Raw genomic sequence first — 27,058 nt, 5'->3', positions numbered from 1 at the left:
TGGACTTTTGAGTAGACATTTTGACTAACATTTTATTATTTTCTCCGTACCTAATTAAGAGGTTTAATATGATCTGACATTGGGTAAGATTGAACAAAAGAGATCAAAAGGTTCCGACACTTGGGCGGCACTTACGTGCGGCACAGGTTGCATTGAAGAGACGCGGCTGGGCACAAAATCAAACGTTAACCCAATTTTACGACAATTTTACGGCATTTTGCCGCGAGTACACTTTGCGACATTTCATTTCGCGGCAGGTTCTTACAGGTTACAGCACGCCGGCAGATCTGACGCTGCAGCGCTCACGTCACGCCTCCACACCACAACTCCCAACTGTAGCTCATAACAACGTCGCTGCGCTGCCGGCCGGCCGCAGGTTTCGAGATGGCGATCTTCAAAACATGTTGCTGTTGCTGTCGGATCAGATCTGGTTGCCTGGTGGCAGCGGTATTTTTCATGGTAGGAAAATCTCTTTACTTCTATTTTGACTATTCTATCATAACTGTTACTTGACAGGAAAATTTGTGCCGAAGTATTTTGCTTTTATCACATGTCCATTTGGTCTGGTCTAGGCACTTAGACAGGTAGGTAGGTAGGCAATAGGCATTTGCATCATATATTACGCTGATGACAACAATTCATAGAAAACGTGCATATCATACAGCAAATATCAGGGCATTAATCTTTTAAAAAAGGGTAAAAATCTGACCAAGTTATTACAAAGAGATTTGTTTGATAAAGTGCTGAACGAACTAATCACTGAACGTAACTGTTGATAAAATCAAGACATAGGTTTGATGAATAAATGACGTTGTGAATAGTTCAGCTGATAACGCATTAAAGAAACGAATTTTCCTTTAGTAAAAACAACATACAAAGTGAATGATTTAAAACATAGAGCCGAGCTAACGTGTACAACTCCCTCTCTTATTGGTCCCTCTACATCTCATCTCCTTTCTGTTTGCCACCTCTTTGCGTTCCCCTGCGGTATATGAAGTCGTTAAAGCTAGTTTCATCGCAGGTCTCTACAGTATTTGACGACCATCAAGCATTACCCAGACCCTGTTACGTATACCCAACGTACATTTCTGAGTAGCCCTCTTAAAACCTAGCTTATCATTGCGAAGAGAATATTTCTCCACCCACGTAGCCAGGTTGTGTAGTCAGTCCCCGTCCACAACACGGAAGTCCTTGCGAAGATACTGTTTATAATCCCTCAGGAGGTTTTTGTAAAGAAACGTAACACTATTGATTGGTCTGCGAATTGTTGCGGGCACTGACCCAACATCTAAACAACGTCAGGCCCATCTGTGTGGGTTAGATGCTGAGGGAATTGAAACTATTTAACGACACACAACGGAACATGTCACCAGGGTCGAATTGGTACTTTATGACGCACTGTAAAGACCAGCTTATGTGTATCAGACGAGAAAAACATTCGCTGGTGTCCTTCCTCTTATCGTAAAGCCCACATCTACAGGGAGCTATAAATCGATCAAAATTATTCACACGTGCTGTACATATATACAACCTCAGGTAAGATACAGCTGCTGGAGTGTCAGCGGAGAATTTGCGCGCCAGATATGAGAAACTTGTTAACACGAAATAGGGAGTATTCATTATTATGTCTTTGCCGCCGTCCTTAGTGCTGAAACGTGTGCGGTTGTTCTGCAAAAATCGTCCATCTGAAATCGGCATTGTTGTAACAAAAATCTGTGTGTCCTGGGTGCAGGAATAAACACAAGTACCCTAATGATCAAGCTAGTGTTTATATGTTTCAAATCATGTTTTCCTAGAACTATCATAGAGTGTAACTAAGTACTGTAGGGCATCCTCACGGGGTAGTAATTCTTGCAGGTAGATGGGAAAGGTACGGTGTGACAGGGCGGTCAATGTGATGACACCAGCTGCCGCACCGCGTGTCGGCAAAGCTGGTGTGATACTCCGAAGAACGTTTATACCAGCTATACAGATACAGAAGCCGTTATGTTCCGAGATAGATAGATATTGTATTCATAATTTCCCTCATCCTAAAGGCAAGGAATATACACCCTTCAACCCCGGTGGTCAAGCCACCCCATCGTAAATCTTCACCACTGAGTTAATCAAGAGGTACAGAAGTGGGATACATCGTGGTTGATTAAGGATATGACAAGCGCCTGATTGAAGGCATAACTGGGTCGGTCGGTAAGAAGGGAATACGTGGATTAACTCGCAGTTTACTGTCGATATATTGATTGACTTCATCGAACCCATATCCCAAAGGGGGTGTTATCTTCTATCGCTTCAGGGCAGCTTTGAGCCCCTAATTGGAGATGCTTTTCATAAATTGGTATTAGATTCCTTTCTGTTGTCATTGACGGATTTAGATATATCTCTTAAACCATAATCCTGGCTTTATGTTTAAATGTGTTTACAGTTCAGTGGGAGCACAACGAGGGTGTAATTGGTTGAACTTGATATCTATATGGCGTTGTTAAGAGGTCGTCTTTGGCGACTACAGTTACCACTTAACGCGCCAAAGGGGGACTGTCTTGTCCAACTGCACCGGATTATTTTCTTTTGTCATTATAGTAAAATACAAAAGTAGCCATAGCTTTATATAATGAGGTCGTTTTGCGAGAGGAGAGTTTCATGTTCCCGGTCACAGAATTGTTCATATATAAAGATACGGTGTTGATTTGTATTGTAACGTAACATAGTAAAGATAGGTATACACTTACGATATTGTCTTCTCGCTTTCAATGTCTAATTTAATCACAGAGTGTGTAACTGTGCCGATAACGTGCGTAGACTAACATAGGGGTGAAAAGCATTACAAAAGCATCTAATTTCTTAATATGGATTATTACTGCCTTTGGATGTATTTATTTCGAAAATGTTAGACTGCCTAATTTTACTGATACGATATATCATTTGTAGGAAAGCTGTTGAAAAACGAAGCAGTGGGAATTCCATTAAAACCACATGTCACAATATGCCGTGACTGTTACTTACAAGATACGAATCCACCAATTATTACTAGCACAAGTGTTTAAATGTAGAAGCTGTAAACAAACGTCGGTGAATATTACATGTTGAGAGAAGCGTACGCGTTATTTTAACAAGTATATTTTTGTTCACAAGTTTTTTTTTTAATTGCTTCTTTTTCAACTAACATCGAGTTCTTGAACCTAACGCTGTTCGACAATAAAAATGTATTGGTTCAGAAGCCACGTTGGTGAAGATGAAACTAATGCCCTGGGCTTACCATGCGTTTCACTGCACACTGCACAGTTCTCGTAAATGTCAAAGGTCGCGAGGCTGGAGATCCAGTAGGGATTTTCTCGCATTATTTTTTTCTTCCCTTAAGGTCTTAAGTGTATACCGAGCTTTACAGTGCGAGTGGTGTCATCAATTTGAGAGTCGTTTTCAGACCAAACATGATAAAGTCGTCTTGAGAAAGAGCCCTTAAGACTTCGTTGTCCAACATGGACCATTAAAGGGCGTTAAGTAGATGCCAACATATGTGTGGAAACTCTATTTTCGACCATAGCCTGACAGTGCCAAGATTTTTAACGAGATTCAAATCGTAAGAATTGATCCAAGACGCATGAGCGGGGATGTCCCTGTAGCTCAACTGGCAGCAGTCTTACAGTAGAGCTCCGTCGTCAAATCAAGCTATACATGTTTCCTGATTGGTTCTCTAGGTGCAGAAACTCACTTGTTGCAGCCTCGCCCACCATTGCAACCTTAACGACGACGTTGACGTATGGCACTGTCTGATTCCAACAGCCTTGCGTCCATTCTCCGAAGCCATTATCACATTTTGTAATCCCCATTGGCTCAGACTCGCCGCCATGCTCATCTCGATCCAGAGATGTCGGGAGACTAGACCACATTAGAGTCGATCCCTTCTTGCTGTGGAGTGGATCCCCTCTCACTGAGAATCGAGTAATGAAGACAGGACTAGGCTCCGCCGCATTCTAGTCGACTAGTCGGCTTTCATGAAAGGGAATGGCTCAAACGGCTAGGATGAAGATTTCTTACTTTTCCGCGTGTAATTATCTGGCACCATTGGGCCACCATAGCCTACCGCCCTCTTCTATCCACTACTTGCTCCCCGCTCCCTCCCAGGTGTAACCAGTTTTTGCAGGTAATATTAAGATGAAGCACAAATGAAAATTGCAAATTTGCAGCGTTTTTTCTCGAATCGTTTCATAGCCTTACACAACTAAGAAATTGGTCGGCTAATCAATCAGGAATGTAGGTTGGAGAGCCAGACAAATCAAGACGAGCCAAGAAAGCTAGTTATAAGAACATACCACGAATCTAAAAGAAAAGTCTCTCTGTGCACAGAACAATAGAGCTTGTGATCAAATCCAAACTTTGCTACACGCATCACATAGATTATTGTCTAACTTGTACTTAAGTGGCGCAAAAGTTTGCGTTAGATACTGTATACATTTAAGTTTTGCCCATGAATGTTAATGTAGGTTGGTACCAGAAACATCAACGTATGTATAGAAGGGTGGGATGTCTTTCTTACAGGACAATTGCAAAAACATTCCTATTTTCAATTAAAGCTGACAAACATGATGAACTGTGCTTAGGGACCTCCTCATATTACTTCTAGTTTGATGGATAACTTTACTTGTAATTGAAAAATCAAGCTAACGGGTATCAAAGGACCCATCGTCCCAAATTGTCTTGGATTGAATACTTCTATGTCTGCAATTAATGGCCATGTGGGAATATCTTAGCTATAACTTGGTTAGAAAAATAGATATGATATATTTGAACTCATTCTGTAATCTATGAACACCTGGTAGGAGCATTAAAAACGTCGATGAGGCAATATGAAATTTATTGAAATAATAAAGTACACACAGATTTCAAAGTTGGCAGAGAAGTTGTTTAGGAGGATTTGGAAACACGTTGTATCTAGCATTTTAACCACTCATCTGTTTCCATTCGGGAAGTGTGCTATGTTCAGCGTTGTACGTCGTGTAGCCAATGGGACCATTGCCTTGGGGCCGTTTCGGTCAGGTAAGCACATTCTGTAGACCACAGACAGAACGGCGCCGTTGAAAATTGCTTTTACGTAGTTGGCGTATACCACTTCATCAATGAACCGAGTTTGCTGTGGAGGCAAAAGATCGTCTTGGTACACATCTGAAGAAAGAAAGATCAAGTCTGCAGAAAGACTCTTTAATTTTCATGCCATTGTTTTGTACCGTGCAATTCGCAAATATCACATACCAGTCTGTGATGTGACCTCTTATATTGATATATATGGTGTGTGGATTAGAATTGTCTAATACAAGACAGGTAGGTGTGCTCATATAAGATGTGCACACGGTGTATCAAATTCCGAAGCAAACTGAATACGACGTGTCTATACATCATCTACTACTGGTAACACTTATGATATTTTCCGCCATCTATTTCGGATCACATAGGTGAATGGCAAGTATCATAGGTCGGCGCTGTAAATAAGACTTGAATAAAGACATGACAAAAAGGAAAATGGTTGCAACACATCAAATCTCATTTCAGATTTTCACCTACATATATCAGTCTCAGTCCCGAAACTTTCTCGGCTGCATATATAGCTTACATTCATGCAGTTGGCGTAAGCAGATAGTTGAAGGGACTCTTTTTGGTGTCCTTTACTGAAATCTACTGGAAAGAGCGTTTATCGTATTTTCTTTTCATTTCTGCAAAATGAAAATTTACATTGAATTCACGATCCTATTACGGTGTGGAGAAATGTAGGGTTAAATTGAAAATCCAGTTCTCAATGTACTTTAGCGCTATAAGTAGACCTGTGTCTTATTCCAATAAGTGCTCCGTAGTACCCCCTCTGTTGCCGTCGGTTCGTACACGTTCATCACCAAGGGCAAGCCCCGTCACCGGTCAGTGATACAGCTATCAGGCGTGCTGTTGACAAGAACACTAGGTGTGCAGATTAGTAGGCTGACCATCCAATAGCCCCATTCAGGTAGGGTTGGACCAACTCTATACAGCACATCAACGGTATAATCCACGGTAATGCGTCAGAATGAGACGTTCAGCTATTGCTGTGAACAGTAGGGTCATTTACGGCAGAAAGCTTTCAGTCCCAGCTAGACGTCAGCAATATGTCATGTTTGCTCTGAAATATACCCCCAACGTTAGACAGCTCCTGGTGCATAACCATATTAACAGTACTTTAGTCGAGATCTGAAATAATCCTCTAGTGACCGTGCACTTGCAACCCACATTCACGCAGATGACTTAAGCCCAAAGTTGTGAGAGCTCTGGGTTGATGGTTACTAGAAAGAGCGGTCACTGTATTTTCCTTATTTGCAATGGAAAGTTACATCGACTTAACGATCGTATTACGCTGTGGGCAAATGTGCCATTGAACATCCAGTTCTTAACGTATTTAGCGGTAAGAGAAGATCTGTGTATTATTCCTTTTAGTGCTCCGGGTCCGTAGCTCCTCCTCAGTTGCCGTCTGTTCGTACACGTTCGTCGTTCACTGGTCAGTGATCTAGCTATGCGGTGTGCTGTACATGTTGGCAAGAACACTCGATGTGCAGATTAGTTGACAACCCAGTGAGGAGGCCTTGTGCTAGGACAAAGAAGTCCCAATTTATATCCCCTGACAACCACAAAAGCTCACCTTTTGGCCCTAATTCAGAAAGTAGAAACCCTCTCCTGTCACACCCACCTCAAAACTGCCAGGATTCCTACCCATTTGACCAGGAAAAAAATCTTTAGTTTTAAAACCCTGAACTATAAAATTGCATGGCGAATTGGCTGGCGGATCCCCGTCAGCGACACACCATGTTTGCTCTGAAAAAGTTCACCAACATTCATCAGTCATCTCCTGTTGTATAATCATATTGACAGTCTGGTAAAACCAACTGGTTCAATTACAGCTTACAGACAAACAACTGACTTAAGCTCAGGTCTATAGAGATATTTTGGTTGCTCTAGGACCATATTACTAGAAAGAGCGTTAATTTTATTTTCCTTACGCGCAATGAAAATTTACATCGATTTCACGATGCTCCGGGAAACATTTACGGTTAACAATCGAGTTCTTATTGTATTTAGTGGCAAGAGCAAATCTGTGAGTTACCCCTATAAGTGCTTTGTAGCACCTCCTCAGGCCGTCGGTTCGTACACGTTCGTCATCAAGGGTAAACCCCGTCACCGGTCAGTGATCTAGCTATGAGGCGTGCTGTTGGCAAGAGCACTCGGTCTGCAGATTAGTAGGCAAACCATCCAATAGCCCCATTCACGTTGGCTCGGATTTAGACCAACTCTACATGTATATACAGCACATCACGGTAATGCGTCAGAATGACACCTTCACCTATTGCTGTGAAGAGTGGGGCCATTTACCGAAAAAAAAGCTTTCAGTCCCAACAATTCGTCATAAAGTTTTCCCCGTAAAGACTGAGGAATAACGGCTATTATATGGAGTACTAGCGACTAATGGCTGTGGTCCATCAAGTCACGGGCTGTCGTGGTGTGCTGAAATTGCCCTGGATTACCACGGACAGTATGGCTGATGACGTACATCAATGACAAATGTATCCTGCTCTAAAAATTGTCAAATGGGAGTTCCCGGAACATCCTCATTGCTGAGATTGCCAGTGTTTTAATGTCCGCAGCCGCAACAGATGTACGTGTGTACCCGCAGTAGTAAAGCATTCTAAAAGTCACTGCTACGCCACTTGCAAACTTTTCATGAAGTTGTAGACCCTATCTTACGCACGCACACGCACAATTAATTTTACTTTATCCGTCATAAATACAGATATTTTGTTGCAGATTTGATTTTCAAAAGTCTAAATCAAGGTAGTACAGCAATTATTGGGGACGACGTTATATTTCAAGTGGTTGAATTGTTCATTACCATGCACGCGTGCAATTAATCTGGCTGGTTGTAGTACAAAGTGATTGCTCTAAATGTGCAATGAGTAGATATGATGTGGCAGACGCGTGCTGTGATTAATTGGTATACTGGCGTATAATTGATTAGGAGAGAGGTTTTACTCTTTTCTTGTCGTAGAGATGATTAAATCATAGCTGTAAATTTCATGCCTCTGTTAAAGATACGGCTGGGCCGGGATTTGAGGTTCCCCTCAACGCTATTATATGTACACAAGCGGTAATTTGTCTGTATAGGAACCAAAAAGGGCACAAAAATAATTGCGTGAAGTTCGCTTCGGGCTCGGAGCACTAGCCTGATGATGCTTAGAAACTCCCTTACACCATTTCACGTGAGGGAATCAGCATTTGGTCATAAAATCTACTATATTCTAAACCAGAAGTATACAGCACGTGATGATATCCACTGCTACTTCATAGGAGACGGAGGAGTTTGCCATCAGCTACTCGAGGAGTGTTTGTGGCGGTCAACAAATTCCACAAATCTATCGGGCAGATTTTCTAAAGCGTTGGCTCCGTGCAATTGGCTTTCGAGAGGACTTCAGTGCAGTTTTATAAAGCGTGGAGATTGTGAAGTATCTCTAGGGATACCGTTTCATCTCTCTCCAATAACACTTGCTTACTTTTGCAATTAGGAGGTCAAGTGTGCTCATCGGTGAGCTGAAGCTGAGATCCTGGCATCCGGTGTTTTCTATCGGCTAGGATGAAAGCAAACTTTAGGCATGCGCAGTCAGCGCGATATGACGCGTTCTGATACCACTTCAGGGTATATCATCAAAGCACCAAGTGCTGTACAAGAAAAGGAGATGTAATCAGGACTGAACACTTCTTGAACATATCTATATTGAATATTCTGATTTGGAACTTCTTGTTGACTAAAGGTGGTGAGTGATTATATAGTGCATGCCGCTCGATGAATCTTCATGAATATAAAATGTCTCGTCTAGCTAAACGAAGGGTCAAACAAAGAAATGACAACGGATCTCATGCCAGAAAAGATATTGAAAAGTGTGTGTCCTGAAAGGCTGCTCGCGGTGTATCAAAGATGCTCTCCGTTTATTTACGACTCCTTCCTCGAGTCATATATTTGTGTATGTTTGATTTAACTTTAAAGAAGAAAATACCAAAGTATGTATTGATGTAACATGATATCTGATACATAATTAAGGATAGAGATTTTATTTTCTGCTTCGGAACAGCTCATCATTTTACAGTTCTTTCTTCAGTAAGATAAGAATATTATGGAAACAATTGAAAAAGGCTTGATTTTGCCACCTGTTGTCTTCTTATTGCCACTGAAAGCAGACGAGACCGAATTATGCCAACTGGTATCTCCTTTAGAATTTATTTTCAATTGAGTGATGAATTTGTGAATTGTTTTTGAAAACCAGCAATTTGTTTATGCCCAATAGGAAGCCCCAGTACTTTCATCCCTTTAAAGGCATAGCAACTGCTTTTTAAGTCTCTGAAGTGACGAGCTTGTTTAACAACAACCACATCAAGCACTTTACAGAAAGGATGTTTCTGTGACCTGAAGTCCTTCCGGGAGTTCAAATTTTGAGTAAACTAATGGTTAAAAGGGGGTCATTGACAAGTCTTTTTATCCGCACATCCTCAGGAGACTCCGGTAATGGCTTTCCATCAATAAGTTTTCCCAGGTCCTACAACAGTCATCGATTGTAGAGTCACGAACAGTTGAAAACTAACACCTGGAGATCTATCCTCTAGACACGTGTTCTCGGGGACTTCTAATCCTCTTCCCGCGAAATCAGATTAGCGTGTAAGTTTTGACAAATGCGCTCCCAACCTCATTCATATTCTGCAGACTACCTGCTCTCTGAAGGAAGCCATGTGGAAAATGATTGCCCGCTGCCGGGTTGATACCACCCAAGGACGAACACATACGGAGAAATCAACATCTACAAAACTCCATCTGCAGAGCTATGGTTATTAGCTCTGTACATAAAGTGCAACTTCAGCTATTAGATGTGCTCGTTACTTGTTAACTTTACTGTCATTGCAACAACCAGCTGTTCCTGTCATTGTCAAGTATAATGCTAACAAATCCTGGCGACAGGCATTCTGTGTTCGATAGGGTGCATCCTCTGCAAATATAAAATCATCAGCTCTGTGCAGTACAATTCCAACAATTTAATTAGATGTGTCTGTTCCCCTCAAAGTAACGGCCAGGTGGTACTGTCAAGGATAAAGCTAACAAATCTCGGCAACAGGCATTCTGTGCTCAATAAGGCTGACTGCGCATGCTCCAAAAATATGAAATTATCAGCTCTGTGCAGTACAACTCCAACAATTATAGATGTACTTGTTCCTGTCAAAGTAACGACCAGGTGGTTCTGTCAAGTATAAAGCTAAGCTGACAAAACCAGGTGACTGGCATCAACCTCCACAAGACGTCAACACCGAGTGCACGCGATGTATTCTAAATTATCGTAGGTAATCACTAATATGATCTTTAAAATTACACGTCTTTAAACATCTGTTTCTAACACTACTTCCTTCATCAAAACGATACATGCCACAGGCACAGTCAGAAAAAAAAACATAATCAAAAACTGTTGTTGAAACTCCACATTTTAGGAATACCATGGTACCGTGCAACATATGTATTCTTTACTGCCGAAAGATTCTACAGGTGCTTGCATTGCGCATCAACTATCTTTCAGGCTGTTTGCATGAATATCACCCCATACATCTTCAGGCTGTCAGGTGTATTCTTAGTATCTTACTTGACATGATGACTAATGGAGTATTTGTGCAAGAAAATTGCTGGTGTCCTGCGCCCTTCAAACTCCTGGTAAAACGACCTGTCTGACCTTCATATTCAATGGCTCCTCGTGACTTTTATGTATACACAAGCAGACGGCATTTTATCCAGAAACTAAATGATGCATTCATAGCAGCTGTTCATGTCCGTGCATTTGACGTTATGGTTAGGTTTGGCCTCTATGTCTAGCTATTGTTTCGTCTGGATCATATTTTTTCTTTTTCGTTCTTTTTAGATATTCTATAGCTAATCCTGTCAAATATTAAAGTGTTTACCGAACTGGCCAACTTTTAAACTTTAAGAATGTGAATGAAGACCTTTATTGCACATTTTTGCCACACCGGGAAAAGTACAGGTCACAACAAGACATGTTGAAAAGATGCAGTTCACAAATACAAAATGATACTATTGCTGGATAGATTTTACTTCTCCTCGCTTTTCTGTTATAGTGGAGATAAAAGAGCAGATATGCTCTGTGATCGATGGTTTGTCTAGTTGCATTAGCAATATAATTTTTTCTACAGAACTTAGGTGTATGAAATAAGGAAATTGGCTTTATATAACCTAATACAGTTCATTTCTTTCTACGGTATACAATCTACACTCTACTACAAATTAACGTTCGTTCTCTATTCTATCTAAATTACAATGTTTGCTCCAGAGGGGTGCGAGTATGCCTTCCTGTTTCAATATGAAGTTTATGGCAGCTAATCCTTAGTCGTATGGCAGCGTTCCTGTCCCTCATATTTTTATTACTTAGATATTTTTCTTCATTGTATGTAGTTTTGAATAATCTATATGATCTTAACTTATTTTTGGCAGCTCCGCCTTTGTTATCATTATGTATTTCTTTTACAAACGTTTGAAAGTATATGTCTTATAACCGCTGGCCAATAGAGTCAACAATCGGAAATGTGTTTAAGAGAAGATATGAATATCATAGTGTCATAACATTAGTTGTTTGCTCCAAATGCTGCCCTCTGATGTGTGGTATGATGTGGTGTCTAGGCAGAAAATATATGTCTTATACAATCAATCAATCATAGTCATTATATTCTGGGTTTCAGGACGTTTCTGTAACCTCTCGGATACCTTCCCAAGGGCTTAATGAACTCTAGTGCTCCAACTTGCTCATAGGTTACAATTTGTTTCCAGTCGTGACTGGCCGCTACTAGCTCTCACCGCTTTGTGGTGCATCTCATAAGCCTTTGGGAAGCCAGATGAATAGTTCTGTAGCCCCAAGGGAAAACATACGTAGCGGAAAGGTTTTCGAAACGTCAACAGATAAAATCTTTTTCAGTCTTGGCTGTGTAGATGAGAACCAAGTAGATATTGATTTACCAACATATTTACTGACAAACTGACGAACGGTGTCAACTGAACCATAACTCCTGGGGATACTTACATTCGTCTTTATTGTGAGACAGCAAACGAGCAACAAACGACTGCCTTGAGGCTTTTTAGGGAAATCTGACACATGCTATTTCTAAGAAGGATTGGCCTCGCCAGGTAACCGTAATGTCACAGTTCAACATCAAGGCCGAACACCATATACAGGCACCATGCTTCATGTTGTTAGTCTCCAAAGGGATTCTATGTTACGTGTTAACGATCCATGATGTTAGAAGTGATGGTACACTATGTGATATAGAGGTGATAACTGAAAGATATATTGGCATGGTGGTGTCATCTAGTAAGTCTTCCATTAAGTTTTCAATATTCGGTTTCCTACACATGGTTCCATCGCCGTGTGGAATCTCCATAGTGTTACAACTATGTAAGATCGGGTAGGTGATGAGGTGTATCGGACTTGGGCCGGATTAGCTGACAGTTCGTCATGTTCCACGAAGCCAGTGAGCTGTTGCAATGACATGTATTGGTTTATGAATATGGGTAGAAGTCGTTTAATCAGATATATGGGCCTTGGACGGAAGAGTGGAAGTCTTTCTTACAAGTACACTTCTCAACACCAACAAACCTCGTATTTATTGACACAAAATGTATAAGATAACAACGTGGAGAACGTGAACTATACCAGGTATCTTTCCATACAGATGGATTCCAGGAATCGCAAATCACCTTGATGATCACGTTCGTACTGTGCGAAACAACCTGGAGTTACATAATGTGCAGTGACAAAGTTAGAATAAATGCTTATCACGTTTATGTACTGCTTAAGGAATTGCAACAATCACAAATTTATTTATTTATTTGGATTCTCCACATACAATGACAATGGAGGGTATGGCGGAACAGGTGTCAAAGGACACCTTTTCAAAGCCGCCATTCCAAAATCATAACAATGGTACATCAAATGATAATACACATAAATACAAGAACAAACATCATAATCAACGTAAAGCTCAAATCAGCTTTGTATGGATTGATGTAACTACGTAGCCAATGTCTGTTTTGAATTGATGGTTTTGATTTGAAATGCAGCCGGGGCACCCCAACGTTCTTATATAATGCAGCCATCAAGGACTCTCTGCAGCAAGCTCACAGGGGATGGGATCAACGGGCTAAACGGAGCGTGGGAAAATGAAGCAGATTTTAAGCAACAACATCGAGCAACAAATCAATAGATAATCGGGTGGCAAACTACATTTGATGGCAAGGTAATTATCTTCAAGGTGGAGGAAGAGGGCAACGGTCATTAGTTGTAATTTGTGCGGAAGTAATCGGTAGCTAACTACGCTAACCAATTAACTTTTAAAGCAACAATTAACGTTCGAATCAATAACTAAGTTGTGCTCCTGCATAGTTTAGAGAGATGCTCCTCATTACGTTGCTGTCACCACTCTTTTCAATATCATAAGAGAGAAAATATCAAACATTGGATATTTCTGAGACATAATTCTGAGAACAACTCTATTCATTTATAGACTCGTCTCCTTGCCATAGGAAGCAGGGCTACAATTTTGTGAGAAAATATTGTTTCCATTATTCACATTCTGCTCTCTCGCATTTACTTTATGTCTGTTTGTCGAGAAAAAGGCGAATTCGAATCTGTGAAAGCTGAAAATGACAGATGCGCAATGAAAAAACCGACAGAAATAAATGGCCGTTCAATCATCGACACTCTCATGTACAAGATGCCTTAAAGCCGAGTGTCAACATGCACACACAAACACACACAAAATCCACACTTAGGGTGACGTATGTCTCCTCAAGCAATTTCTTAAGAATGTCTCCGGAAATGTCTTCGTTTTCCTAATCCAAACACACCATGAAAAAGTCCAGAGAAAATCCACCAGGCATAACATAACCCAATGCTGTTTTACAGAGATAAGTTCTTCACACGTTATCACATAGACTAGTAGAAAACTGCTCCAAGGTCTACAAAAATGAGGACAGCATATGAGCCTTGAAATTACCGGCTGAGCAAAATGGATTACGGTATAGTCCAGATGGCCTTTTGTAGTCTCCGGAGGGCTTGGGGGTGACGTAGGTTTGGACGTGTCCTTGTCTTGTCTTGTTTTACAGCTCGTATTTATCTGATCATTGAATATCCTGTGGTGCAAATAAGAGACACGCGATGTTAATGTCTATAAGATCAGAGGACCGTTTATTGGGTTTATTGGATGCAATGGGCCATGTTGTTTGAATGGCCCTTTGGCAGTACCTGCGGCGTTTCATAACTCCACGGGAATACAAAGTAATAACACACGGTGAAAAGCACACATTGGATCGTTTAATGATGTCTTCACAATTTCAAAATAATAGGAGGATCTAGAAATTAACAAAGTGTTTGTAATTATTGCGGGGGGGGGGGGTGAAGAATGCATTACTCGACACTACATTCTCCATTCTCGATATTCTCCAAGCAGAGGTTCGGCTCCGGCTGGTAGACATACAGAGACCAGCACAAGATAGAAAGATCGACCGACAAAAACGACCCAAAACATAGCCGGAGCCTAACCTCTGCTTGGAGAGGAGAAGCAACACAACATCTTCATTTCATTTCATAAGCAGAGCTGACAGTGTGGCTTGATCAGTCTGAACTGTATTGACCTCGCCTGTTCATCAGTTATTTATCCTGAAGGCTAGTAATTAGGAACTGGTAATTAAATTACGAACACGGAGCTTATAATTAGTGCTGCCCTGTTACTCATCGTGATTAACCCGGACCACACGTCTGGAGATGGGCCTGATGGTAGAACTTGGGGTTGATAAAAACATGTGCTCAAATTGAGTTGTCCACCTCATTGGCGTAGTTTTATGCCATGTTTGAATGCCATCTTCACACTCCGATGTTTAAAAGCAGACCAACGTAACCGGCAACAACAAGCCGAAAAACGGCATTGCCATTGCAATGGCTTGGGGTGGATGCTTGTTACGCATGTTAATGATGAAGCCTAATTTGAAACTTAATATCAGTTCAAGTTGAATTACTAGTGAGCATTTTCACCAAAAGTATTTGTTAATTTCATCAACCTTTTGTCACATTCTGTTTTCGGTACTTCCACAGAGATCGCGGCTGGTAGGCAAGTTCCATGTTAGTTGATGTACACGTGAGACCAAAACCACAGCGATTGTATTTTAGAAGCAACAAGAACGTTGTACTAAATATCCACGGTAAGAAATATGTCGAAGCACCCCATTGACGGTTCACAGAAAAGATAAAACGACACAAAAAAACAACAACTTTGTCCCCAAAATGTCAAATATAATCAATCTGTCTATTAGGCTAAATGCAGCCCAAAGAATGCATACAGTTTACGGTAAAAACTGTGCGGAATGAAATTTCCTTAAACACGTGCGGAAAGAAATCTCTCATTAATACCGTCTAATAGTTCTCTCAACACCCATTGCATGTAACCACGATTGTAACTACGTGAACAACGTGAATAACATAGATTGTATGCACTTTTTTTTAATTTCCAAAGAGATTCCGACTGTATCTGGAAGTCACGTTCCATGTGATTGATGATGTACACGTATTACGAAGGTAATGAGACGAGAACCCTGCGGAGATACTTTCAGGTGCACGAACAAAGTACAACTCAAAAGAAAGATGTAGAAGCACCTCGATAAAGGATTACAAATGGGTAAAATGACAGAGGGACAACGCTACCTAAACAAGAGTTCGGAGACTTCATATCTTCATGAAATATTATGATAACGTATATGACTTACACATTTAACGTTACATAATGTATGCTTGGTTATGTACATTTTTAAATCACTTACACTGGTCACAATGTAGGTAGTATAATCATTTACCGCTTACCAGAATTTTCGCACTTCTGCATCAATTATACAAATCAAGGACTTATTTGCATAATTGGTATCTATTAATGTTCCACCTGCTACAAATTACAAGTGTTTCCTTGTGTCTTTATTTCAGACGAGTAAGAACTCTCTCTGCAAATTATTTTTCCGGGTCGAACCATGGACCAACATGGAATTTTACGAACCCTGATTGAAAACGTAGCTAGAACCAAGCCACCGGGCACAATATTGCGCATCCTGTTTTGCAAAGGGAAATTCTTCACACGGTATCACGTAGACAGCAGAAAAGTGCCTCGAGGTCTTTTAAAAATGAATACAGCATTGAGCCTTGAAATTACAATCTGACCAAAACAGATTGGGTGGCCTTATGCGTTGACTTAGGTTTCAAATGTACGTGCCAAATAATATTGCACAGCTCGTGTGTCTCTTAAATGTTTGTGTGTACAAATAAATTGTAAGTGATACAAGATATGGTAGATGTTTATTGGACGCAATGAGCCATGTGGGTTTCGACAAAGTGTCCCCATGGCAGCGCTTACGGCGTATCATGTACGACCTGTGTACGTCTGCAAAGTGAAATGTACACATTGAGTCATACCTTGCTGGGAAATGGTCGCCACAATGTACAATTTTACCTTTGATAAGAGCAATAGACACGGAGATATCTAAGTGTTATGCGTATTTGTAACGGAGTATTTTGTAAAATGTATTACTTGGCTGTATAGCTATGTTGCCAGTGCAAGAATTGGTTAAGGCCTGGAAAAGACTTTGAGATATGACCGTAGATTTAAAAAAAATCTGTCTAACATGGAAATCCCAAGTTTCATCTGCAGCAAAACTTGACACATGTTCCTCATCCTCAAATGGTACCATGCTAACGCACCATCCTGTCAGCTTGACTCTAGCAACAGGGCTGCTAATGTGACTCAATCAGTCTGAACATGATTGATTTACCTCCTCATCAGTAGAGAATCCTACAAACTAAGTAATTAACTTCTGGCAATTACATTATCTTCAACAAGTGAACGCAGAGCTCAGTTTGCTGGGCCTGATGATAGAACTTGAAGTTGATAAACGCATGCTGGAATTGAGTTATGCACGTTAAGACGTATTCCTATCCTTTCAAGCATGGCTAAATGCAATTTCCGTACCGCGATGTTTCTTTGAAGACAAGCCGGTAACTGAAGAGCAACTTTGTAACTGCTTTAGTTCTATACTTCTCACGTATACTAACGAAACCTTGAGTCTCTAATTAAAAACTTAATTACAGTCTATCAAAATAATTCAGACACTCCTCCCTCTGGTGCTTTCCTACATTTCTCATTCATTGCTATCTATAAATTAGTAGATAAAAGGATTCAGCTTTCAGCCTATTTCCCAATGACGCATTGTCCAATCCTGTTTTCCATATCTCCAAGAGCTCATCACTGTACGGCACGTTTCATATCAGTTGATGTACCCGTGTGATCATTTTGATGTGACTAAGACAACTGCAATGCGATTCTAAGAAGCAACTTGAATAAATTACTATGTACCAGTCGAAATAAAGATATAAAGCGCCTCGCTGAAGGATCATAAAACGAAATCAACGATGGAGGAACAGACATTGTCCCCAAACTGTCACAAATGATCTATTCGCCTGTCATTTCATGAAAAGATGAGTTATGAAAGCCCGAGGGTGCACACAGTTTACGGGCTAACTTCAGATGTGCGATGAAGATAGTGTCGTTATGGATCGAGAGCAGTCAAAGGACAAACATTCTTTAAAAAAAGACAAGGAAAGTAAAAACGATACAAGACGATTTAGAAACTTTACCCAGAGCTATTGTCACTTTTTCAAGCGCGCATCTGCATATTCCTGTACAGTCTAATGAACAAGAAAAGCAAACATGGGAGAAAGGCTGGACAGATTGAAATGTTGAATAATGAATTTACGAATCACCTTGTATGTGCTTATCTCTTGTAAAATTCAAAGATTTTCTAAATGATTACATAACGTGTTATCTTTGTTTACAGGCGGTTGCATCAGTGGATCTTGCTAATACGGTCACGTCACTGAAGGAAGAGTTCAAGCCAGGTAAGCGTCACGTGATTACGTACATCTCATACATAGCCATTCACACTGGCACCCTAACTAAATAGATACAGTAATTCTATAACGTTCTAGACACGTAATTTGTAAACGTCTTGCACAGGATGATTATCACGGGCTCACGACAGGTAAGGGTTACATACATCGTCGCCCTGATATCATATCAAAACTGGCATGCAGTTAAAAGTTTTGCTAGAGTTGGTTATTATGACTTCCGGAGTAAGACCAGAGGTTAGTAAAGAGCTACGCTCTCAGGAATTCCTGTTCTATTTTGTATAACCGCCTTTCACTTTTGTGAGGGTGGGTTCAGGCCAGGTGAGGGTTGCATGCATCACATGGACATCCTATCACTACTCAACAAGAGATCTAGACACGCAATGGAAAACGTTTTGTAAGCTAAGGGTGGTCATCATAGCGTCCAGGGTTATAGAAAAGAGTTCTGCTCTCCACGCCCCTTGGCCTTGCCTATATGAATTTATATAAATGCCTTAACCAAGAAGGAGCTTAGATCAGGTAAGAGATGCGTGCATCGTAATGACATTGTATCATTACTCAACAATGATTCTAGACACATCACATGAAAACGTTTTCCTGGGGATAATCATCATAATTTCAGGAGCAATACATGAGTTCAACAAACAGTTTTGCTCCCCCACATGTACATTTGTGACCTTTACCATAGCTCATCCGCCAGGGTTCCTGATGGTTCGCAATGCCATCTTATCATTATTCTACAACAGCTTTGGACACGCGACTGAAGACCGCTATAGGGGTGATTATTACCACGAAAGTCAGGAGATCAGTGAAGAGGGCTAGTGAAGATTTCCTGTGAATGTCAGAGATGCACGACATGGTATTATCTCTATGACCCATCCAGGCTTAGTGTTGGAGATCAGAAGATCTAAAAAAACCTACTAAGGAAGCAATCATAACATTTCATCTACAGAATCCCCCGTACTTAGAAATTCTCACCTTTTTGAAATCAATTCTCAAGATGAGACTTATAATCTGTCATGCTGCGGAAAAGATCATCGAAAATTTTATCACGAATACGAGGACGTACCTTTTTCTATTCCTAGTAATATCTACATAATTGGACTAGCGTTTCGAATAACCATCACACCCCACGACTTATCGATCTAAGAGGCATGGTTGTTATATGAGGTGCGTCTTTCTGAGAATTTATTAGATCAGAGACTTGAGGATATGAATGATGATTGCTACTCATTGCGTATGCTCTTCCTCCTTTTATTACATGGCTTCGCGCCAAATGCAACAGAGCTAAAGGTCGTGCGGGAAAGTTTGGTAATTGAAAGTCAGAAGGCATTTGTCTCTCTCTACTAGACAGGGAGAAGATACAGTACTGTTTTCGACGTTATATTTTGTATCTTCCACCATTTGAAGCCAATGACTTAGTGCAAAGTTTTTGTTGACTATTCAAACATTCTTTAGTCGTGTAATTCTTGCTGTACATTTCGAGGAGAATCCTTTCATTGATATGCGGGTGTTGGCATTTATTTCTTGGACTTCTTGGCATTACCAAATGAAGCATTGAAATGTGAATTCTTTATATGATTTCACGTTTCCCTTTTCAGTTCTCTGTAGCAGTGCTGTATCTGATGTAGTGATGATCATCATGAGCCTGATACTGATGTTGGGGGTGCTCATGGTAAATTATAAATCCCATGTATTCAGTTTGCAATTTGCTGTGTCGGACATTTGCATAGTGAAAACAATTCATTTCTTGGTAGGTTTTAATCCAAATATCATCGTGTTTTTTTTTGTACCTCTATGAAACGATTGGGTTTGTCTTTCTGTGTTTCCATTATGTGAGTCAAGTGTACCGCAGCAGGATGTAAAGGTCACAGTTGCCTCAGTGACAGAAAGTGATTATAGTTTATCAACAACTTTCTGTGACAACTGGCAGACATTCCAGCTCATGGGGTCAATGAAATATATTCATATTTGAGTGGCATACGGCCGGGAAGTGATTAATGCATGGACACAGGTAATGTTTATCAAAACATTATGTACATAACGTTAGCTGTATAGCTAGTGAACAAGACATTCGAAAAAAAAATCTTCAAACCGTTATTCTGGTACGTTTGTGAAGATTACTCATCCAGGAATTGAAGACTTCTAGTTCAGTTCAATCTCTCTCTCGGAAAGATACTAATTTTCGAAGTTCTCCAAGTGCTATACACTATATATATTCTCTATCATTACCAGGCTAATAAGTGGCTGTGTCTGGCTTGGATCACTTACGCTGCAGTCTTCATGGCGACGGGAACCACCATAGCCATCGTGCACGTCGCCAAGGAGGCGGTGGAGTTCGAACACATCATCGCCACTCTCACCACTTTCAACAACGGCAACGGTACTTCTTATAACGTGGATGCCTTGAGGCAGGTGGGTTGGAAACATGGTATAAAGCCATGTACTGAAGTGAAAATATCAAGAAAGCTTTAACATGGAACATATTTTTGTGTTTTTATTGGTTTAGACTGCCATACGTGATTTTAATGATGTTAACGGAGTAACGAATAATTGGACATCAGAGCTGTCATATCTGAAAAATATGGATGGTACTATCCATCAATTGAAGTCGTGGCTTTGTGGTGTTTTTTTATCGTTTCCGTTGATGCCTCTAATATCACTTTCGTCATCTTGAGAATCAGTCCACACATACATTACAGGACGTGTCCAAATCCATGTGCATGCGTCAGCACATTGAACCTTCCGATGGGATCAAACTAAAAGAATCTGTATTCATTTATTTATCTAAAGCACTGTGTTTCAAATGTCACGCCAAGGATAAAAGCAACCTACGCATGCATTACTTTATACTTGTCAAATAAGTAATTGGGCCGGTTGGAGTGATGTGTTTTTCGATATTTTTCTTGTATATGAATTGCCGTCTTTTATTTCTTTTCAAGATTGCATATGGTAGATACGCAAAAGATTTTAGAACTTTGGATCACCACAGATGATCGAAGATAATTTATGGTTGTCCTGTTGAAAAGAGGCCTCGAACTGAAAAGGATTTTTCAAGATTATACTAAAGGTTAACTTAAGGTTAGAGAAAACACTACGTCCTTGTATCAAAACGTTGAACTATGCAACAATGAGAACGGATCTTTGCTCCGAAACGTCAGAGGTTTGTTGATCACATTAAATGGTGTCAGCAAAACCCACCTTTGGATAACAAAGTCGGTAGTACTTTCACGGTATACATAAAATCAACTGATCTTATCTCTAGGATCCTTTCCAAGATAGTCTTGACGTCATTGGTTCTGTGATCATTTGAAATGGGATAAGCAGAGATTCGTGATCATCCACACAAAGAATAAACGTCAAAAGCCATTTCAGGATGTAAGAACACCTGGTCTTAGTTCAGCTAACGACTGTCTCCAAAGCAAAAATTATAGATTGTGTAGTCACCCACACATGGATAACACGTCAAAAGTACTTTCTCGATGTAAAGGTAAAAGAAGCTGCATGGGATTGACCCATTTCTGCTTTTCTATCAACAAAACGTGAGCAGTTTTCAAAATCACCATAGCTATAGATGACATTATTTTTAAATCACCTAAAATGATATTTGCAATGTTTCAGTTAACCCATGTACAGATGAAATCTACTCATTTTACAACGGCAAAATAACAATCTATATTCGTAGAGCCATGCTAACCTTTCCAAAATGTCGACGATTGCAGGTCTGCGCCCACACCTAAATGAAACGTCGGAAGTGACTTCACGATGTATGACGACTATTCTTTGCTCAGTCCTTGATCTGTTTGTCTTTATAGCATCGACCTTTCGCCTTGGAAGCATCATCAGGTGGCCCTAAGCCTGGTTACTAATCTATCGCACTATGGAGTACATAACGCAGCTGATGCCAGGGCTTTTTAGGTTAATTACACAAAAACCGATCACGACCATTTAAATCACGATCTTCTTTTTCTTTGATACACTTTAAAGAAAAGGCGTCACATGCACCGTGAAGTGGAGAACGCAGCTGGTCTTTATATTATGTTATGTTCGATGGGTGAATAGAAATTTCTGCGAACGTCATTCAAATCAGAATGTTCGTCATGCACTTTTATGAAAATATGCCATCTATCATAAGAAGAAAAGGCAGCATATTCTAGGTCAAAAAACACTTGAATGGACGACTGTATCTGCAAACGTGATACAAATACACCCGAGGGCGTAGGTAGCTCTCACAAGGCTAGGCGCAGTACAACGGGAGACTCTCGAGGAAAGAGACGAACGCAACTACACGATGCCTGAACGACTCCATATTAGGTACAAAGTGAACAGGAGTTCGAAGATATCACGCCTCCATGAAAATTGAAGATTTTTCGTATGTCTTGTTCAATTGTTTATACCTCAATTATGCAATTAATATTTTAATAGACATTACTTGTGCCCATTGTGACAGGCATATGGGAAATATATAACTGCCAAAACACAGTCAGACAGGGCATGATTTAGTACCTCCTGTCAAATTAGTTCTTTCTTCCTTTTGACCCATGGCCTGGATTTCCTGTCACTGCCGTAACTATGACACACACACCCTCACATCCTGCCACTTTACTGACATTGAATTCAAACAACGAACTCACACAAGGTTACCAACAAACAGGCATACTGGAAACAAAACCTTCGTACACAGAGACAATAATGGTATACAAGTGGTTTCTTTCTTTTCAGGGAAAGGCTATGGAGCTCGGCATCTTGATGGCGGTGTATGTCGTTGCAGCTGTGCCGATGGTAGGTTTCTAAGATTCTCAATAGCGTATGTTTGGTATAAGCATCCTATAAGGAGGTTCACAACTCTGAATACGTATGCGTATGCGCAGAGAAATGCATTGTGGGTAATATGACAAAGGTGAAAGCTACTAACTTGTAAACAGTTCTTGTTTCGACCATTGTCTTGATTTGCATAACAATGCATGTTTTGTTAATGTCTCAAGGGCCTTTACATGGGACATATTAACCACAATGCTTTTTATTGCGTACTTAGAATTTCGAACCTCCTTATCCTAGCTCCAATCCACTCCTGTGATTGATCTAAATCAGGAATGCGATCAGGGAGGCGAGAAGGAGCTGAAGTAGGATGGATAACAGACTGTAATGGCGTATACATTTTTGAAAAACATTCGTGGCCAATTATTGATTTACCAGCCAACTCTCTACATTATTAAAAGTGTACAAAACTGCTGTGGCGTAATATGTAAGGAGAATGAAATCACACTTTCAACGAGCTTCGGCTGCCAGAACTTGTGGATCGCCGGAAGGTCGGTAAATTTCAAAAATAGACAGAGATCCGAGCGTATCTTACGCTTAAAAATATATCCTTTCATGTTGACTAGCGCCGGCCAATCTGTAAAGAACGGTCGATCAAATTTCCTGCCGTAAGTGACATGAGCTGAAAGGGTACAAGAAATTTGTTGGGGCGCGACCAGATGCTACTGACGGTTTTCCGTAACGATGACCGGAAGGTGGGGGGTGGTTTGATGAATACGGATGCAATTATTTGCAAAGGGACTGTTTATTTCGCGTTCGATGGGACAGATGCTGGAGTAATATTTGCACAACTTAAGAGTAGTCCAGTGCAAACAATCTTTCCTGAAACTTTACCATATATGTACAAGGCAAGGAGAAAAGCTAGTCACCTGCCCCAAATGGGACTAACTAGCCATGCGCAGTGATTGGCTCGAGTAGAAAACCTTATTACTGTCGGGCAGTTTCTACTTTGTATTCAAGCGTCTCAGAGTGACTTGTCTGGACTTATGCTTAGAATACAAAGTTTATTACGCTTTGACATTGTATGAGCAAGGACGTTATATGTGGTATGAGCATACAACTTGTCAGACTCAGTCGACACTTTCTAGGACATTCAGCTTGCAATACAGCCTCCCTCCCAGAAACATTAGCTCCTTAAATGCATTATCTAAAGAATTCCTGTAATTTTATATCTACTAAGGTCGGTAGTACTAAGGGTACATAGGTCAATCTTTCTTACCGTACGAGGTTGAACTATGACATAACAGTGTCATTATTAATGGATGCCTACGGTGTGAAGGGGACCCAAACCAGCCCCTAACAGCGTAGGATTGTTAACCACGGGGTACCTACGGTGCAAGCGTGGAGAGAAGGGCTTATGGACTAAGCTGTTGTTGGTAGATTAGATTACGAAGAATCAAACTGTTCTCCAACTGGAAAATCACCTGAATGTTCCATTGCTTCATTCAACTTCCGACAACATTTGACCCATTGCTGACGTAACACATGCAGAACATCACGTGTGCACAGCAATTGGGTTAGACACTTGAGCTTTTTATTTGTTCTGTAATTGAAATTGGATATACGTATATGCATAACGGATAGCTATCATAAACAACAGGATTATAAGCAAATTAATTGTGTGTGGCTGCGATTAGATACAGCCCTTTTGGGAATGATTTGGGTGGCCAGTTCTGAAAGACTGCCGAGAGTTTTCTAGTGCTCACGCCAGCTTTTTGCGGGGCTGATAGCACCTCAGCACTGGAAGCACAATGAACATTCAGCACTGGATTTCCATCTTCAGCACTGGAACCAAGTTCTAAAAGCTTCTGTAGTTTTGCGTAGTGAGTCAGTAGAACATTTCGGTGAGTCCAGTTTTTAGTTGGAGAACATAGTTCATTCTTCATGAAGTACTTGTATTTTGTTCACCCCTTCAGGCTATCCTGGTACTCGTGGTGATCTCCCACTACCAGAACCTCAGAGACGGGGTGGAGGATGAGGAGTCACTGCCCATGCCGTATGAGGTGATTGGTTAACTGATTGATATTCTACCCAAAACCTTGTCACTCAATTTAATTGAAAATAGTTCATGTCACACAACACTTAGATGGATATTAGTTGTGCGACGTCAGTAGCATATCTGTAGTGTTGTGTAGTGTGGTGTAACTGGCCGATAGAGCATTGAGCTAAAAACGAAGAAGCTCCGGGTTCGATACTCGCCATGCAGCTGCTCCCGACTTCTCCTTGGGAAGGAACATTACAAGACTTTACTATATGGTGAAGTGACGCCAACCGAGCCTCTCGGCTAATCGGTCAAATAATACCCAAAACACACACTATTACTGATTTGGTGCGCCAATGTGCCGTCGTGTATGGGACAAACAAAGAAAAGTCCCAGCGACAACACTAGATAGTCTGGTATCCAGCCGGATTACAGCTGCTCCCGAGTTTTTTCTGTCCTCTCCGCAAATTTGCTGAGAGGAGAGGAGAGACTCGGGAGCTATGTACGACTGGATACCAGACTAAATGCTTAACGGTTAGTTTCACCGCTTAAACAGTTGAATAAATGCTGAATCAGTGAATCATGCATATGTCTAGACAAAATACCGACGTCGTTAGAGGCTTCTGTTGCAGACGTTCGTTCTTTACTGTTACCATTGAGACTTTGAAGTAACAAGCATCTTACTGATAAATTCGATAAACGAGTCTCTTTTTTATGTCTACATAATTCGGTTGATCTAATCTCTGTTAAGTTGGCAAACAGACTTGGCTATTGCCGAAGAGTCGTATCAGTGACATAACCGTTTTACAAACCCGTGAGAGTCGAACGCAAAGACACAGAAAATAGAGCGACGTGTTTGTCTGGTGACTTTCAGTACTGGTACATGTAGTTTCTGGACTCATTCCGTTGGAGCAGTAGAAATCGGATTAGACCTTCCTCCCGATATATCTCATGTTGCTGTAAAACCTTGACGTCACAGGCAGCCACTGTAGTCGGATTTCGCCATATCATTTGACGAAAGAATAGATCGTATCGGTTTTTTATGTTTATTACTTTACCTTTGCGGAAAAAGGGATATACTGCTAGAAGTCCGTTCTTACTACCAGAGTATACAGTGTATTATGCAGATGTGTAGGGCAATTGTAGCTATCATACATACGGTTCTATTGTAGTCTTGTAGAACGCCTTTCTCACAAGTGTAAGAGAATTCCTCGATAGATGAGGCATTGTAGTCTAGATATGGTAAAAAAAACAAGACTTTCTGTGTGTACGTGGATGCCCCTTGTACGAGTGGTCAGTCCCTAACCTGACGCTATCAGAATCAAAATTGGGGCTATGTTTTGAACATTGGAGTGTCGTGCACTGTTCTTCTGTATGGAGAATGTTGCAATTGAATATTTTGGACAGTCCTCCACATGGCGAGATGCTGTGTGTGTTAATTTTTTTATCTCAAATGTTCAAGGATGAGATTATGACACCCTGGATTTGCGTATGTTTACATTATCTCGATCCTCTACCTTACTATGTTTCCTCAGTTGACTGATTACAACGGTCTGTCCAAGCAGCGAAGGAAACAGGAGAGGATGATTCGGGACGACCAGCTCTCCAACATCCACGGAAAGTATGGGTACTACAGACCTCGGCAAGAGTCACCCAGGTCCATCCATCTGCGGCCTGACGTTCAAACGGCAGCCTACTTCACACCCAAGCTCGGCGGCAGGCTCGAGATCAATTCTGGAAGAGGTCTCACACTCGAGGTCCCTGACTCCACGGATAAGACGCCCGAGGGCCCGAACGAGTCACCTGCTAGTCAGCGATCCGTGGGCGCACAGACGTGCACCGAGGTCGTCGTGTTCACAGACGCAGAGCGAGACGCTAAGCCTGGGTCAGACCCGGAGCTGGAGAACCTAAGTCCTGACGTGGGCATGACGTCAGGATGTGTGCCTACCTGTACCCCCAAATGTCTCCAACAGGAGGCGCTGCTACCAAACCAGCCAGAACATTCAGACACAGCAGATCAGCCATGAAATACAAATACACAATACAGTCCGCAGATGCATTTCATGTAGAAAAAAGAGTTCTCATATTCCTACAAATGTATCATACCTACATACATCATCATCGGTCAGAGATCGTAACTAGGCTGGTACATTTTTCACTCCATACAGCCCTATCTAACATAAGCTTTTTCTAAATTCTCAAAATCAATACCAGAGTCTCAAAT

General features: G+C 41.0%; 1 protein-coding gene across 1 annotated transcript; it reads left to right on the top strand.

Moving 5' to 3' along the window:
• Positions 1-294: 294 nt before the first annotated feature.
• Positions 295-27,005, top strand: LOC118411946. Its single transcript, XM_035814472.1, has 7 exons — positions 295-459; positions 17,966-18,026; positions 19,637-19,710; positions 20,271-20,450; positions 22,758-22,817; positions 24,770-24,856; positions 26,370-27,005. The coding sequence occupies exons 1-7, from the start codon at positions 385-387 to the stop codon at positions 26,859-26,861; spliced, it is 1,029 nt and encodes a 342-aa protein (XP_035670365.1). The 5' UTR covers positions 295-384; the 3' UTR covers positions 26,862-27,005.
• The last annotated feature ends 53 nt before the right edge of the window (positions 27,006-27,058 follow it).

Source organism: Branchiostoma floridae, chromosome 3 (genome assembly GCF_000003815.2).
Source record: "Branchiostoma floridae strain S238N-H82 chromosome 3, Bfl_VNyyK, whole genome shotgun sequence".
In the NCBI taxonomy this organism is placed as follows: Eukaryota; Metazoa; Chordata; class Leptocardii; order Amphioxiformes; family Branchiostomatidae; genus Branchiostoma; species Branchiostoma floridae.
The sequence above is the reverse complement of the archived record's forward strand: the minus strand, read 5'-3'. Positions and strand labels throughout refer to the sequence as shown.